Source organism: Orbicella faveolata, unplaced genomic scaffold (assembly GCF_042242905.1).
Source record: "Orbicella faveolata isolate gen_17 unplaced genomic scaffold, um_ofav_v1 contig_34, whole genome shotgun sequence".
Classification (NCBI taxonomy): Eukaryota; Metazoa; Cnidaria; class Anthozoa; order Scleractinia; family Merulinidae; genus Orbicella; species Orbicella faveolata.
In genome coordinates, this window is record NW_028301563.1 from 28824862 (window position 1) to 28838983 (window position 14122).

The window sequence follows — 14122 nt, forward strand, 5'->3', positions numbered from 1 at the left end:
CAAGCGTTGGAGGGAGCTTGGTTACGAATCTTCTTGTGTCAGCTCCAAATAACAGAGCCTGCGAGAACTAGACGACCAGCGGTTACATTTGTCCAAGATGGCGGACGCTAGCGATTCACAAGGTAGAAAACTCCCCGGGAGAAAACTACTTCCTGTGCAGTCTTTCTGAAACAAACGCATCAGCATTGCAGAGTATTAATGTTTTTCTATGTTGTTTTCGTAGTTCGAATGTTACGTTACGTTGTTTTCCTTTCCTGTTTATCCAGATAAGAAGGGAGAAAACCAACCAGTCGGACCGCCAAGTGCCGCTGAAGGAGGAAAGAAAGTGAGATTAGAAAATAACTATTCAAATCGATGGTTTTTTTTTTTATTATTAAAAACGTGACTGGTGAATTAAAATAAATCTATAAATTCTCTATAGAACCGCATTATCGTTGTTGTTTCAAATCCATCCTTTAAATTTCATGCGCCCAAATTGTCCTGAATACAGTTAAAAATGATCATTTTTCGTTCGTACAGCCTCAAAAGAAATATAAGCTTACATGTATTTGAAATGTCCAAACCCACAAATAGAATAATTAGAAATGTCTTAACCCCCGAAAAACTCTGTAAAAAATTGCTTTGCTCTTCAAATCTGTAACTGGAATCAAGTTTGCAAGCCTTCCAAGAAATATCCCAATAAATACAATTTGAATTTGTGAATTGTAAAATTCAGGCTCAAGGCCAACCAAAAGTTGCAAAAGGCCAACAGCAGGGTAAAGGAGGCAAACAACAGAAGAGTGGCAAAAAACAAGACAAACACAAACAAAAACAGCAAGAACAAGTGCCACAACAACAGAAAGCTGGCTCGCAGCCCAGTGGAAGTAAGGGTGATAAACTAGTGCCAAGCAAGGACGAGAAACCATCTGGTGCAGGGGGTGACAGCAGTGATCAGCCACAGAAGACCAAAGCAGAGCTAAAAGCTGAAAGGAGAGCCAAACAGGTGAACATATTAATATATTTTGAAATTTTCATGATTAAATTGTATGGATGGTTATTTGGTTTGTACCCCCTCTCCCCTGGAATTTCAAGGTTTAGTTTCGTACTTTCCCTTTAAAATTTGGCTATGAGATCCCCCACCCCGTCAGAATTTCCAGTGACCATCCTTGGTGTGGGCAGGGATATTTTCTGTACCCACGTACTCAAATGTATAAATTGCATTGCTGTATAAATTGCATTTGTCGCATACCTCTCTAAACGTCAACATCCTGTAATTATTTTTTTAATTTAACCCAATCAGGAAGCACAACGGGCAGCGAAAGCCCAAAAGCAGGCTGATGCAGGAATCAAGCACAAAACCAGTACTGAAGGTACTCTGCCTGTTATATTTCACAAGTTTCGCAAAGAGATACGAAATAGTTAAGAATTAAGGCATCTCTACAGGGGCGGATCCATTAGTTTTTTTTAGGAGGGGGTGCACCACTAAGGAATGGTGAACATCTCGGGGGTGGGGGGGGGGGAGGGCACACCCCCCACACCCTCCCCTAGATCCGCCCCTGCTTTACCTGCAGAGTTCTTGTGATAGAACTCCAAATACAGATCTCTATATGATGGGTATTTATTTTTGCTTTTTTGGTTTTTAAACAAGTGTGATTGTTACATGTACTTCCTTTTGAAAAGGAATTACATTGTACTGTATGATCACAATGAACATGGGACAAAATCAGACTGGTTTTAAGACAGATTTTACTGCTAGAAACATGTATCAACATTGATTTCAACTGTTATGATTACAGTATTTGGTGATGAGGTTTTTGTTGGCTTTGAATACATAACTTTTTCAACCTTTTTCTAGAGATAGAAAAGCTAAGATGCTTTTGAGACTTTAAACGTTGAGCTTGTCAGTTATGCCGGGGCCCTCTGAAAACCACACATGTGATGTGGGCTCCCTGATAAAATATCTTTGTTATTTCTCTGGTAGGTACTCACCGTGTTCAGGTGGCTCACGATCTCCAAGCTGATGACGAGAAAGTTCAGAAGAAGGTTGCCAAGAAATTAGCAAGACAGCAGGTGTGAATATGAACAAGTTAACAATATTTTTTAGTGGACTTCTTACAATAATAAATTTTATGTGCACATGTACCTCATTGGAACTTTGTTTCTGTAGAAATACTGTGAAGTACTATACCAGACATGAAAGGCCATGTTTGATCACATTTGTAAACACTGAGAAGGGAGTTGAAAACACGATGCACAGGGGAGATTTTTTTATGAACTTCCAGGTGTTTGGAAATGTGGTCAAACACTGCCTTGAGTGCTTGATATATCTTTTCAATCGAAACTAAAACTAAGGAGAAAACAGAGAAATAAAATGATTAAAATCTATGTTAATTAAGATCAGATATAATCCAAACACCATCATAGTCATGATTCCTTTGTTTAAACTTGATGAATCATTAATGAGTTTGAGAAGTTCAGATAATAACAGCTCTTGGATTTAGCAGGCTTTTCCTCTCACTTCTGTTAGAGTGTCACAATTTTTGGGAGTTCAGAGTGGCTACTAGTGGTTGAAATGGGTACTACATGTGCTTTTTGTACCCATTTTAACTACAGTGTGCCAATAAAAACTTGATGGAGTTTTGTTTTGAATTTTCAGCTCTTCATTTGGGACATGATGTCTGCTGAAAGAGAAACATAATCAAATTTGCAATAGATTATAATTAATTCATTGTTCACCCTTGGGTGAATGATGTACCGAGTACTTTAACTGTAACAAAATTAATTTTCTCACTTTTCTAGCTAACATATCGATCAGTTTGATCACACCATTAATATTCTGAGCAGTGATTCTGAACTGGGAAAAGTAATCTTGGCTCATGAAATTTACTGTCAGTAGTCACATTCTAGCAATGTTTGTAAGTGTACATGTCTGTACATCATGCAATGGGATTCAGTGCTGTGTTATTTTAAGAGTAAACTTTTGTTTTACATGTAGTTTGTAATTATGGTAATACTGTAGGACTGAGTGGAGTCCAATTTGGTCTATTATCATAAGAGTGATAACAAAATCAGACGACTGTGAGTGGAAGTCCGATTTGTTTATCACGAGTATGATTACAGACTGAATTGAATGACGCAAAGTCTTATTACCAATTAATCATAAAAATTACAATTTCCGAGAAAAGAAGAATAGCCAAGTTATGAAAGAAAGGGAAAATTTGCATTAAAATACCTATAAAGGAGATATAAACATTCTAAGGCCACCGTGCCTCCTACCGGCAATTAGACACCAAAAACACAAAAGCAAGCGTGCATGCATGCACGCTTGTAACTACAACTTTGAATGTAATTGGCTTATTGAACTGTACAATAAGAAACTGTCCAATAAGAAACTGTCCAATAACAAACTGTCCAATAACAAATTGGCAAGTGAATTAGTGGAAAATAGGAGTTTTTTAAACCAATCACAATCGAGGAAATTGTAATTTTTATGATTAATTTTACGAATATTGAGGTTATTTTTTGCTCACGTTTTGATCAAAAATTTTCTCTAGGTCCCTCAACGGACAACCCCTCAGAAGAAAGTTGGTTTATTTTCTCATCTTCATCAATATGAAAAGGACTTGTCCTTAACACAAGAAATAAGGTACTAGACATGCAATGTCATTAGTATGTGTATGATATCATGCAAATAGTTGGTGCTTAGTTGGAATTTGAACATTGAAATTCATTATGTAGCAGTATCCCAACCTACCTTTCTGATTTTTGTGCCATCTTTCTTTTAAATTTATGGAAAAATGATCAGTCATTATTTGTAAGCATTAAACTGCATAGATCTGCAGCTATTTACTGTACACTGTTCTTAAATCCAGCTTGTACCTTCTATCTTATTTTATAAATATGCAGTTGTTATACATGTATGGTTCAAACAATGAGTAAAAAGCTTGCATGCGATGTTATAAAGTAATTAACTGAGCTACTATGCACACTCTCATTGGCCAATAGGTGTGTTCAGATAAGAGTATGTAAACACGGTTGTGATGTTGCACGTATTTTTGAGAATTATTATTAAAAGCAATATTTAGAGCACTTTTTCCATGTTTACATAGCTTCATCTAAACACTTCGGGGGGCTGGGAGAATTCTTGAAAGTTATGCAAACCCCTGACTACATGTATGTCTTGGTTGGCATAACTGTCTTGAATTCTCCCAACCCTCCTGGTGTTAAGATGAGGCTAAGTGAACATGGTAAAAGTGCTCTATTGCTTAAAGGGTTAACTTGCATTTGTAAATCTCTGAACCTTTCCAGAGATTTGCTTAAGTATGTTTAAATTATAAATTACAGATACAGCCAGCTATATTGATAAAAATCTGTTTGTTATACTGCTCTGCATCCAATGGAGATCATTAGTTCTGATGTCATGTTCAGAATATGTTTATGTAAATACTGAATTGTAGGTAGAATATAATAATATTGTGGTTTTCATCACTTACATGTTGAATTATGTTTGTCCACAAAGTTTGGGAAGTGCAGGGAACAGCAACATTCATCCAGCAGTAATCAAACTTGGTGTGCAGTATGCTAAAGGGATCATTTGTGGATCAAATGCACGATGTGTTGCTTTGCTGCTAGCTTTCAAAAAGGTAAAGAGGTTACCATGATTACTGTATGAAAGGTTAAGGTTAAGTCTGTACATGAGCCAAGTGGCCCATCAGGCTTATCCCGCTCTCTGTAGCAAGGAGTGACTAGGTGTCTTTCTACTTCCCCCTGGATGGGATACTAATCCATTGCAGGGTTACCCCCCAGCATTACATTTGTTGGTACCTTTTTATACACCTGGGTGAAGATAGGTGCATGTATTGTGAGAGTAGAGCGTCTTGCCCAAGAACACAACACAATGTCCCTGGCTAGGGCTCAAACCCTGACCGCTTGATCCAGAGTCGAGCGCTCTAACCAATTGAGGCCAACACACCTCCGCATGACTGTTGTACAGTCATTTTCATTTTTCGCTGTTGATATACGTAACACTAAATTCTCATAATCCACTGTAAGCAAAATGCACAGTAAACAGGTAGAAATTAGAATAACCAATAAAAGGTATTTGAACCAGGGGCTGAACATAGGGTAATGGGGTGTTACAAAAACATTGATTTCAATGATGTCTTGCTCTGTGCAGTTGATTGCAGATTATGTCACTCCACCTCAGAAGGAGCTCTGCAGAGACCTTGATGCAAAGATTAAACCAAATATTAGGTAAAGGATGCAAATTTGTCGCTGACAGTTGTGCAGCACATAACTTCTCTCTTTTTTCATTCAAATGTTCTTTGACTAAATGAACTTGGAACTCACACCATGCTTTTATTTTTAAATACAAGTTAAAAAATGTCCAAAGATCTTGTGCAACAGGCAGGTCAAATGTTATGGATGTTTTTTGCAGTTTGTTACATTATGCAGACCTGTAGGTGTTCAATTTTAAGGACACAGTTTTTCTACTTTGAACTTTTCTACACTGAATTCACTAAATTATAACTAGTTATGTGAAAACTTTTACAGATTTAAGTGATACAAAAACGATGGTAGTATATGAATGTTGAATAGAGTTATGCATCCTAGCGGGGTAGTACTTTTTATGTCACAGAATGATACATTTCCACAAATTGATGAAACTAAAATCAATAATATATTGAAACATTTTGTTTCAACTTCTGAATTATACTACGTCTGTAAGGCCTGACTCCACAGGTCGCCTGTGACTCAGTGACAAAACTGAGAGAAGTGAGGACATCTTTTGCCTTGTAGATAAATAAATGTGTTTGTCACATTTTCTTCAAATCTGTTTTGTTTTGTTTTTATTTTTGTTTTCAGTTTTTTGACTCAATGTCGGCCTCTGTCTGTTAGTATGGGCAATGCCATTAAATATCTAAAGCTGCAGATCACTCACACACCACCTGACATGGCTGAGGATCGGGTTAGTTTATGTTTGTAACAGTTACACATAAGCTTGTGGGGTTTATTGGGTGATGGGGAGAGGAAATGTCAAGCTTTGTTCAGTTCAGGGTTTTCAAATTGAACTCAAATAGCAGGAGGAAAATGTTAAGTAGGCGCAGCGCTATTTGCTTGTGATCAAAGCGGCCGGGTGTGTAAAAGTGTCGGAATTGGTTACCAGTGGGGGGCAGGTGGGGGGAGGGAGGTGATGTCCCCCTGTTCCGCTCCGTATTTCCAAAATTATTGTAACTATATATAACTTATTAGTAGCAAGGGGAAGACTGCTCGCAGTGTACATTTCCACGTACGTGTACATGTAGTTCCTCAACAGATTTTTTTTATTCTTTCCAGGCTAAGAGGAATCTTATACAGAGCATCGACAAGTTTATCAAGGAAAAAATTGTTTTAGCCGGCGTTGCCATCTCCGAGACATATGCAAGAACGAAGATCAACGATGGAGATGTGATACTCACATACGCTTGGTGTGTATCATAAAATGTTCTTGTAAACTCTTCTAAAAGAAGCACAAAAGAACAGAATATTTCCCTTTACGCCCTCATCTCTTTGACGCTCAATAAAGGACTGAAATTGGACTGCAAATGTTACATACTTTTGACGGAGCTCTACAGAGATTTGTGTTGAAGCGATTTAGAGGTAGTGTGGTGGAGTGGTTAGGGCGCCGACTTGAAATCCGGAGGTCGCGTTTTCAATTCCCGCTCTGACCGCGAAGCCGGATTTGTTTCTCGGTAGGCCCTAGTTCAACTCCTCGGTCATGCTTGTAAATAGCCATCTGGTCTGTTTCCCGCCAGCTGGGATTTTTAACCCTATATATTATGTTCAATTGATATATTTGTTTCTGTCAGTTTAAATAGATGCCTGAGAACTAGCTAGGTGTAGCTAAGCGCATTGATCACTATAAACAACATTTGAACAATTTTTTTTTTCACTTTAATGTCGAAAGTAATTCGCATTTGCTTTGGTTTTGCATCAACTACGCTACCGGTTGGCTTTGAAAACTCGCGCCACACTTTCGTCCAATCAGAAGTAAAACCAAAATCAATCGTGATTCGCGCGTCAGCTAAATGTATTTTCTTGGTGTTTTGATTGGTTCATTGTATTGTCTGCGTCCTTTGTGATTGGCTAGAGTGATTACTTTGGTTTTGGTCTCACGATCTTCAGGCCCCGTCCACGCTCTGCGGGAGAAATTTGAAAACGAAGGTTTCACTCTGAAAACGTATCAAAGGTTTTCCGTCTACACTACGCCGGAAGAATTTGACAATGCTTCAATCACCGGTCATTTTGGATTTGTGTTTGAGGAAAACTCTGTTAGAGAAGTCACATGATTATCGTAACGCCATCGTTTTAGAAAATCTCTGCTTTCACAATGTTTTCCGTTCATACCAAAACGAAAAGTCGGTGTTTTGAAATTCCTCCGATTTGAAAAGCGTTTTCGAAAAACTCCGTTTTTCGTGACGGATTAGTGTGGACGGTAGGCCTAACGGTAGAAGTAAAAGCGTTTTCAAATTTCTCCGCCTTAATAATTTGCTTCTCAGGTAGCTCATTCTCAATTTTTGCGTTTTACTTTTTACTTTCTACTCTCTAGCTCCTCCTTAGTTTTGAAAATTTTGAAAGATGCCTACAATGCCGGCAAGAAATTCAGAGTGGTTGTTGTTGACTCCAGACCAAAGTTTGAAGGTAAGTTGTGCTTTTTTTCGTCGCAGTACAGCCTTAATTAACCAGTGGAAGCTAATTTTAAGCATCTTCGGCAATTCTCGGTGTTCTCCGAGAGCCTTCGGTCAAGCTTCGGACATTTTCGTCTCGTGACGACTATTACGACAGGTTTTGGCGTTTCCCGCCAAATGATCCGTTCACACTCGTGGGCTCTTTCCTTATTTAAACCTAATTGTGCCTTTTCTGTGCAATTCGGCGGTATATCAAGCGAGCTTGGTCTAGTCATGGTTCGTATTTTGGCGAGTCTTGTCGAACCAAAATACCCAATGCGAAACCAAACGAACCTGATATGCCAACGACGCGTAACAAACTGATCATGAAAAGGTATGATTACGTATTAACTGCACCCAAATTCGGCCACAAATCCAGCCATACCTTGACTACGGATAGTTCCTCGTTCGCTTAGTTTGTCGTCGCGAAATCCTGGTGGGCACTTCTTACGCTCCCAGGATTTCGCGTGGGCAGTTTTTCCTCTCGAGGCTTATTTACGGTCACGCTCGACGGACTAAGGCACTAAGCGAAAAAGGGGTTACTACTCGTGGTCTAGCCATACCAAGCCAGTGAGTTGATATCGCAAGATATCACGACAGGATACATTGCTTTTGATTGGCTATTGTGAATTTGGGTACGGTAATAGGAAATTAAAAAATTGTTCTGATACTCAAATTGTTAAGTTGTTTAAAATCTTTGTCTTCAACAGGTCGGGAGTGTCTACGAAGATTGGTGAAACACGGGATAAGATGTTCATATGTGTTGATCAGCGCTATTTCTTACGTCATCAAAGAGGTTGGTGTATTTGGGAAGCAGGAATGTCACAGTGGCGAGAACGGTTGCCTCCCACCAATGTGACCCGGGTTCGATTCCGGCCTGGTGCCCATATGTGGGTTGAGTTTGTGGTTGGTTCTCGCCTTGCTCCGAAAATTTTTCTCCGGGTACTCCGGTTTTCTTCCCTCCACAAAAACCAACATTTTCAAATTCCAACTCGACCAGGACAAAGGAACTGCATGAAAACCAGCTAAGGCTGATGTGACTTCCTCTCTAAACATTGCAATTTATTTTTGAGTAGCTATCCGCTTTGTTGTCGTATTATTTTATCTAGCAAGATGAACAATTTGTATCAGATAGATGGCAAATGAAGCGGGTCTTGAAAGCGATTGACGAAAAACGAAAGTTTTTAAATTATCTTTTAACGTTATGTAGAGAGTCCCTTTACATTTCTTTGCGAATTAGCTGCCTTCGCGACTAAAAGGATTCCTAAACATAGCCAATAATTTCGTCTGTTTTGCACGGTTTGTGTTCATCGTATTTTTTGCTTTTCATATTTTGGAGCAATAAGATCATATGTATAGGTAATCATATGAATGCAATTTAAGGATTTACATTACGCATGATATTTGAAAATTCTCTCAAAATTGCACGAGCCTCTAGGCTAGTAAAATTTGATAGAATTTTCAAATATCATGAGTATTATAAGACGTATAAATCCTTAATTGCTTGAGCTTTCATACGATTACTCAGTTATTATATGACTGAGAAAATTGCGAACGCGCGTGCGCTAATTTACACTGCAGTACAAATTAAGAATTAACGATAAATTGGCTTGCTCTCAGTCAATCACAATGAAGTAATTTTCTCAGTCATATAATAAAGATGGAAATTGTCATGTGAGCATGTTAGCATGACATGCAATGTTAATTTTTTCTTTACCTGTTCCTTTCTAGGTATCAAAAGTGTTCCTTGGTGCCCACGCCCTGCTCGCCAATGGTTACGTCAAGTCACGTGTTGGCTCGTCCATGGTGGCTATGATGGCCCAGGCCTCTAACGTTCCGGTGTTGGTCTGTTGTGAGACGTACAAGTTCTGCGACAGAGTTCAGACTGACTCTTTTGTTTCCAACGAACTGAGTAAGAAAATAGTAAATTTACGACAGTAGGCTTCCCCTTCACGAAACTTTTGGAGAAGCGGTGGTCTAAAGGTCGATACATTCGACGGGACATTTCACTGGAGCATATCTCTGTCTACTTTTTGGGTGCAGTTCATTATTTTGCCCCTGCGATATGCACCTTCATATGCACCGATGTTAACGGTTAGTGTACTGCTGGCCTGCGTATCGAGTGGTCCTCATTCAAGCCCTATTGTGTTGTGTTCTTGGGCAAGAGGGGCCTGTCTCCACCTAGGATTATAAATAGGTCCCAGAGAATTGTCGGAGCAACTTGCCCAGAAATGTTGGGAGGTAACCCTGCGAAGGACCATTATCTCATCCAGAAGTTTCTATGGAATGGGTCACTTGATCTAATCAGAAACCTTGTTGAATTCTGGTATAAGCTCAACAGAAGTTAACCCGCAAATTGAGTCCCAAGACCGAGCTCTCCTGATAATCTTATTGTCTTGTTAATTCACATCCATGTCTTATCGTAAACTTTCTAAAATTGCCTTCATTCCCAGTCTGTTAGTTTCTCTGCTGGGAAAGGAATTTTCCCTGTTACAGCGCGCAAATTTTCCACCGGCGCGTAAATACACGTCAGGCAATAGACAAGCCAGTGCTGTCGTGACGTCATAGTCTTAGACGCGATCAAGGTGAGAGATGTATTTTAAAATCCGGGACTTAACGATCTTTTCTCCAGGCGACCCAGATGACTTAGTACCGCTGACCAGAGAAAGCCCGGATGTTCTGTCTGACTGGCGTGACGTCAATTCCCTTCACTTACTGAACCTCGTGTATGACGTCACTCCACCCCATTTCGTCTCCATGGTGATTACTGAAGTAGGAATGATTCCCTGTACATCTGTGCCAGTGGTACTAAGAGTGCAGAATCCTGAGCAGCAGTAGAATATAGCAATTCATCTTACATGACGTATCCCTCTCAGTTTGAACACGACTGAGCCCGCGATTTACAAGAGAAACATCGCTAAGTACCACGACACATCTTCGTGACGACGAGCTGACGTTGCATCTGTCGGGGAGAGGTCGTACCTTCATCTCATTGGTCTATTTAAGTCGGAAACTGTTCGGGTCTTTCCTTAGGGCAATTCTCCTTGGGGACGTACTTGCTCGATTTAGCACTGAATTCGGAGGTGCTAGCTGGGTGTAATCTTGAACCTTACGTTAAAAATGTAAATTTCACACGTGTAATAGAATTACAACAAAATTATATTAACGTCTTAAATAATACATTTAAAAAACGGCACATTTGTTTATTTAAATAATAGTTCGGTTATCCCGTGAAATCAAACTTACCGTGAAATAACTGCCCTACCCATAAGAGTATCATATTAGAAACAAGATGACAGAAATGTAACGACAGAGTAGCCGTCGAGTGATCTTGAACTACGAAAAACTCCGTTCTGTAGCTAATCAAAAATTATTATACGCACTTCAAAAAGAATATCTTGTACCCAAAGCCCGCGTCCGTCTTGATTAGCGGTCGGGAAAATACCAGATTGTTGCAACTGCAGATACCGACAGTCCGAACGTGTACGACAAGCGTGCCTTCCGTAACGTGGAAAAAAAAAAACATTTCGTGGTTCCACGCTAACCAGGTGTATTTAAAAATGTAAATTTGGAAAAAAAAAACCGAAGAATTATCATAATTATCTACCTAAATAGGGATCTTTAGTATCCTTCTATCATGTTTCAAGTAATTGTTATTTTTTAAATTCTTTCAATGTTGAAGTAGCAAAGGGTAAAGATAGGTTTAGGCTGTTCGAGGTGACGAAGAGGACGGATTACATCACGATTCACTGAATATAAAACGTTAAATACACGTTTTATCCACTTCATGCCAATGATAAAGTTCACGGCGAACTGAAACCTCGATTTCTTGACTGGGCGGAGATCTTAGCGTATATTGCTGCGCTACCAATAAACCCTTGTGATCTTTTTGTCGTTAAGTATTTTAAACAAACTGACAGATCACAATACCTTGAAGTCCTTTGTTAAAAGTAATGAGGTCACTCTTAGCCTTAATGATAAAAAAAGTTATATTGATTTACCGCAGTCAAATTGCTCGACTTTGGTTTTCTAAGACTCCGTCCATACTACCGCCGGAGAAATTTGAAACGCAGCGTTATTTGTACGGTTAGGCCTACCGTCCACACTAATCCGTCACGAAAACGGAGCTTTACAAAAACGCTTTGCAAACCGAAGGAATTTGAAAACGCCGGCTATGCGTTTTAGTGTGGATGGAAAACAGTTTGAAAACGGAGCTTTTCGTAAACGATGATATTATGAGTTTTCCTCAAACACAATTCCAAAATGACCGGTGATTGTTGCGTTTTCAAATTCCTCCGGCGTAGTGTGGACGGAAAACATTTGAGGCGTTTTCAGAGTAAACACGCCGTAATCAAATTTCTCCGGTATAGTTTGGACGGGGCCTTAAATTTCTTCTTAAGCGACAATGAGTCCTCTCGAGTTGAACCAAACAGCAACTGATCAAGGTCCACTGAAACAGAGCAAGTACTGAATGATTAAACTCAACAAGAAATCAAGATCAAGCTATCTGTGTTAGTCGCCAGCGCTACAGTGCATTCTCAAGAAAGTAGCGTTGATGTCAAAGCAGTGTACACTAATCCCTGTAAAAAAAAAAAGGAAACAAAAGGGAAGAAAATTGTCATAGTAAGATTTGCCCAATCTTGGTGCGAATTTTTGTGGTAGAAATTTGAATGAAGTTGAAAGGATATGCAATTTTCCTTAACAAAATCGCGTTGAATTAAGGCAAGGTTATCAAAACACACAGAATCTGTCTTCCATTCGCTCTATGATCCCTTCAAGAATTCGACAATAATTAACGGGCTCAAGCAGATCGCATAACTCTTTATATTCCTTTTTGAGTTCTGTCAGGCTGAAATAACGAGCCTCGTGTAAGCAATCCGATAAAAGCTTGTCCAGTTTATATTCCTGCGCAATTATTATCAAGGCTAAAACTTGTTCCTTCTCGGGTTTGGATGGCTGTGGTGAAAAATCGGGGAAAAATTCGTGGATGCTCAAACGACCAGCGTAGATGGAATCAGAAGCAGCCACCAGAAAGTCCTCACACTTCTGAAGAAGAAACTCCATTTGATATTCGTCAGCAAGCTTCAACAAGAGCAAACAATTCTCGATTGTCATTGGTCTCTCAGCGAGAGAGTAAACCATCAACATCAATTCTTGAAACTCAACGCTTTTCTTGCCTGGAAGAGGGATTTCTGTTTTTGTCTTTTCAGCGAAGTTCGACGAGAACATTTTATCGAATACCGGAGACCACCATGTTAAGATCCACTGATGAACATAAAACCTTTGTTCCTCGACTACAAATATCACATCGTTTGAGGCCCATGGCTTGGAGAAATCAGTTGCGTGGAAAATGTTTTCTTTTATCATCGCATCACGGGGTAGATCCGTGAATCGTAGCAAATGATCTCCTTCGATGACTGTTTCCTGTTCCATTAAAAACCAAAATGAGCGTTGCTTCCACGTTTTGATCGAGCCGGCTTTTGTTGATGTTTTGGTTCGGTTATCTAATTTGCATCCGTATTCACTTGCTCACATGTTAGCGTTTTCATTGGCTCGCGAAACAATAGCTCGCATTTTGAGCAACTTTCTTTTGTATGAAATAAACGCAATATCTTTTATCCCGGTAATAAAACAATAACTTTTATTTTGGAATTCAGCCTTGGCCGAGTACCATTACTACATGTAACGGTCTGTGAAGTATTGATTTGAATTCATATAACCCATTGTGCATGTGCGTCTGTTTTTGTGTATACCGGCACAAGGGCATAATTAATTTTGGCGTCTTCAACGTTCACTCACCAATGGGTATTTTAAAGTTCGTATTTACTGATCTTTTTTTTTTTTCGGTTAAGTCAGATAGTCCTTTAAGCATAGTTATGCCTTAAGTCCCAGCCATTTTAATCGACCAAGCTTTTTTTGAAGTATGTGTTCCACTCCTTTTCAGTTCAACGCGCTTGAACATCCGCGAAGTTTCCTCATTTTGAAAACCATCCCAGATGTTTGATCACATTTAAATATTTTTTAGGCAATAGTTTCGGGTTAATGACAAGCGATTCATCGTTTCTAGCCGCACAACTTGCCCGAGGTTCTGATAGCGAAGAAGCGCTAATTTATTTGAAAATGTAGGCCTATTCTTTCGCTAACATCAAAGGGTGGCCCGATGAATTGTATAACGTCTCGCGACACATCACAATAGCACGCCGATAAAAATCAAACCTGGTAGAAACGTTAACTATAGTAAGTTTCCTTTTACTCAATCGCCAGCTCTTAAGAGATTGACTAGGTTTATTTAATTTTCGCGTACCTCGTCAATCTTTCCTCGATCCCCACAAAAGTTCTCGACCGTAATATTGAATGCTCATTTTATTAAAGAAATAGAAAACATGTTCTCCGTGTTTCTATGGAGTTTTACTATAAGTCTAGTAGCGTTCTATCAC

General features: G+C 39.3%; 2 protein-coding genes across 2 annotated transcripts; one reads left to right on the forward strand and one right to left on the reverse strand.

The window, feature by feature from the left end:
- Positions 1 to 43: 43 nt before the first annotated feature.
- Positions 44 to 12290, forward strand: LOC149105641 (translation initiation factor eIF2B subunit delta-like). Its single transcript, XM_089271097.1, has 14 exons — positions 44 to 122; positions 267 to 325; positions 716 to 982; positions 1280 to 1349; positions 1961 to 2049; positions 3534 to 3625; positions 4499 to 4622; positions 5156 to 5232; positions 5845 to 5947; positions 6316 to 6446; positions 7568 to 7659; positions 8396 to 8481; positions 9417 to 9597; positions 10318 to 12290. Exons 1-14 carry the CDS (start codon positions 98 to 100, stop codon positions 10521 to 10523), a joined length of 1602 nt encoding a protein of 533 aa, XP_089127223.1. The 5' UTR covers positions 44 to 97; the 3' UTR covers positions 10524 to 12290.
- A 98-nt stretch (positions 12291 to 12388) lies between these two features.
- Positions 12389 to 13160, reverse strand: LOC149105642 (BTB and MATH domain-containing protein 38-like). Its single transcript, XM_089271105.1, has one exon. It carries the CDS (start codon positions 13116 to 13118, stop codon positions 12417 to 12419), a length of 702 nt encoding a protein of 233 aa, XP_089127231.1. The 5' UTR covers positions 13119 to 13160; the 3' UTR covers positions 12389 to 12416.
- Between the last annotated feature and the right edge of the window lie 962 nt (positions 13161 to 14122).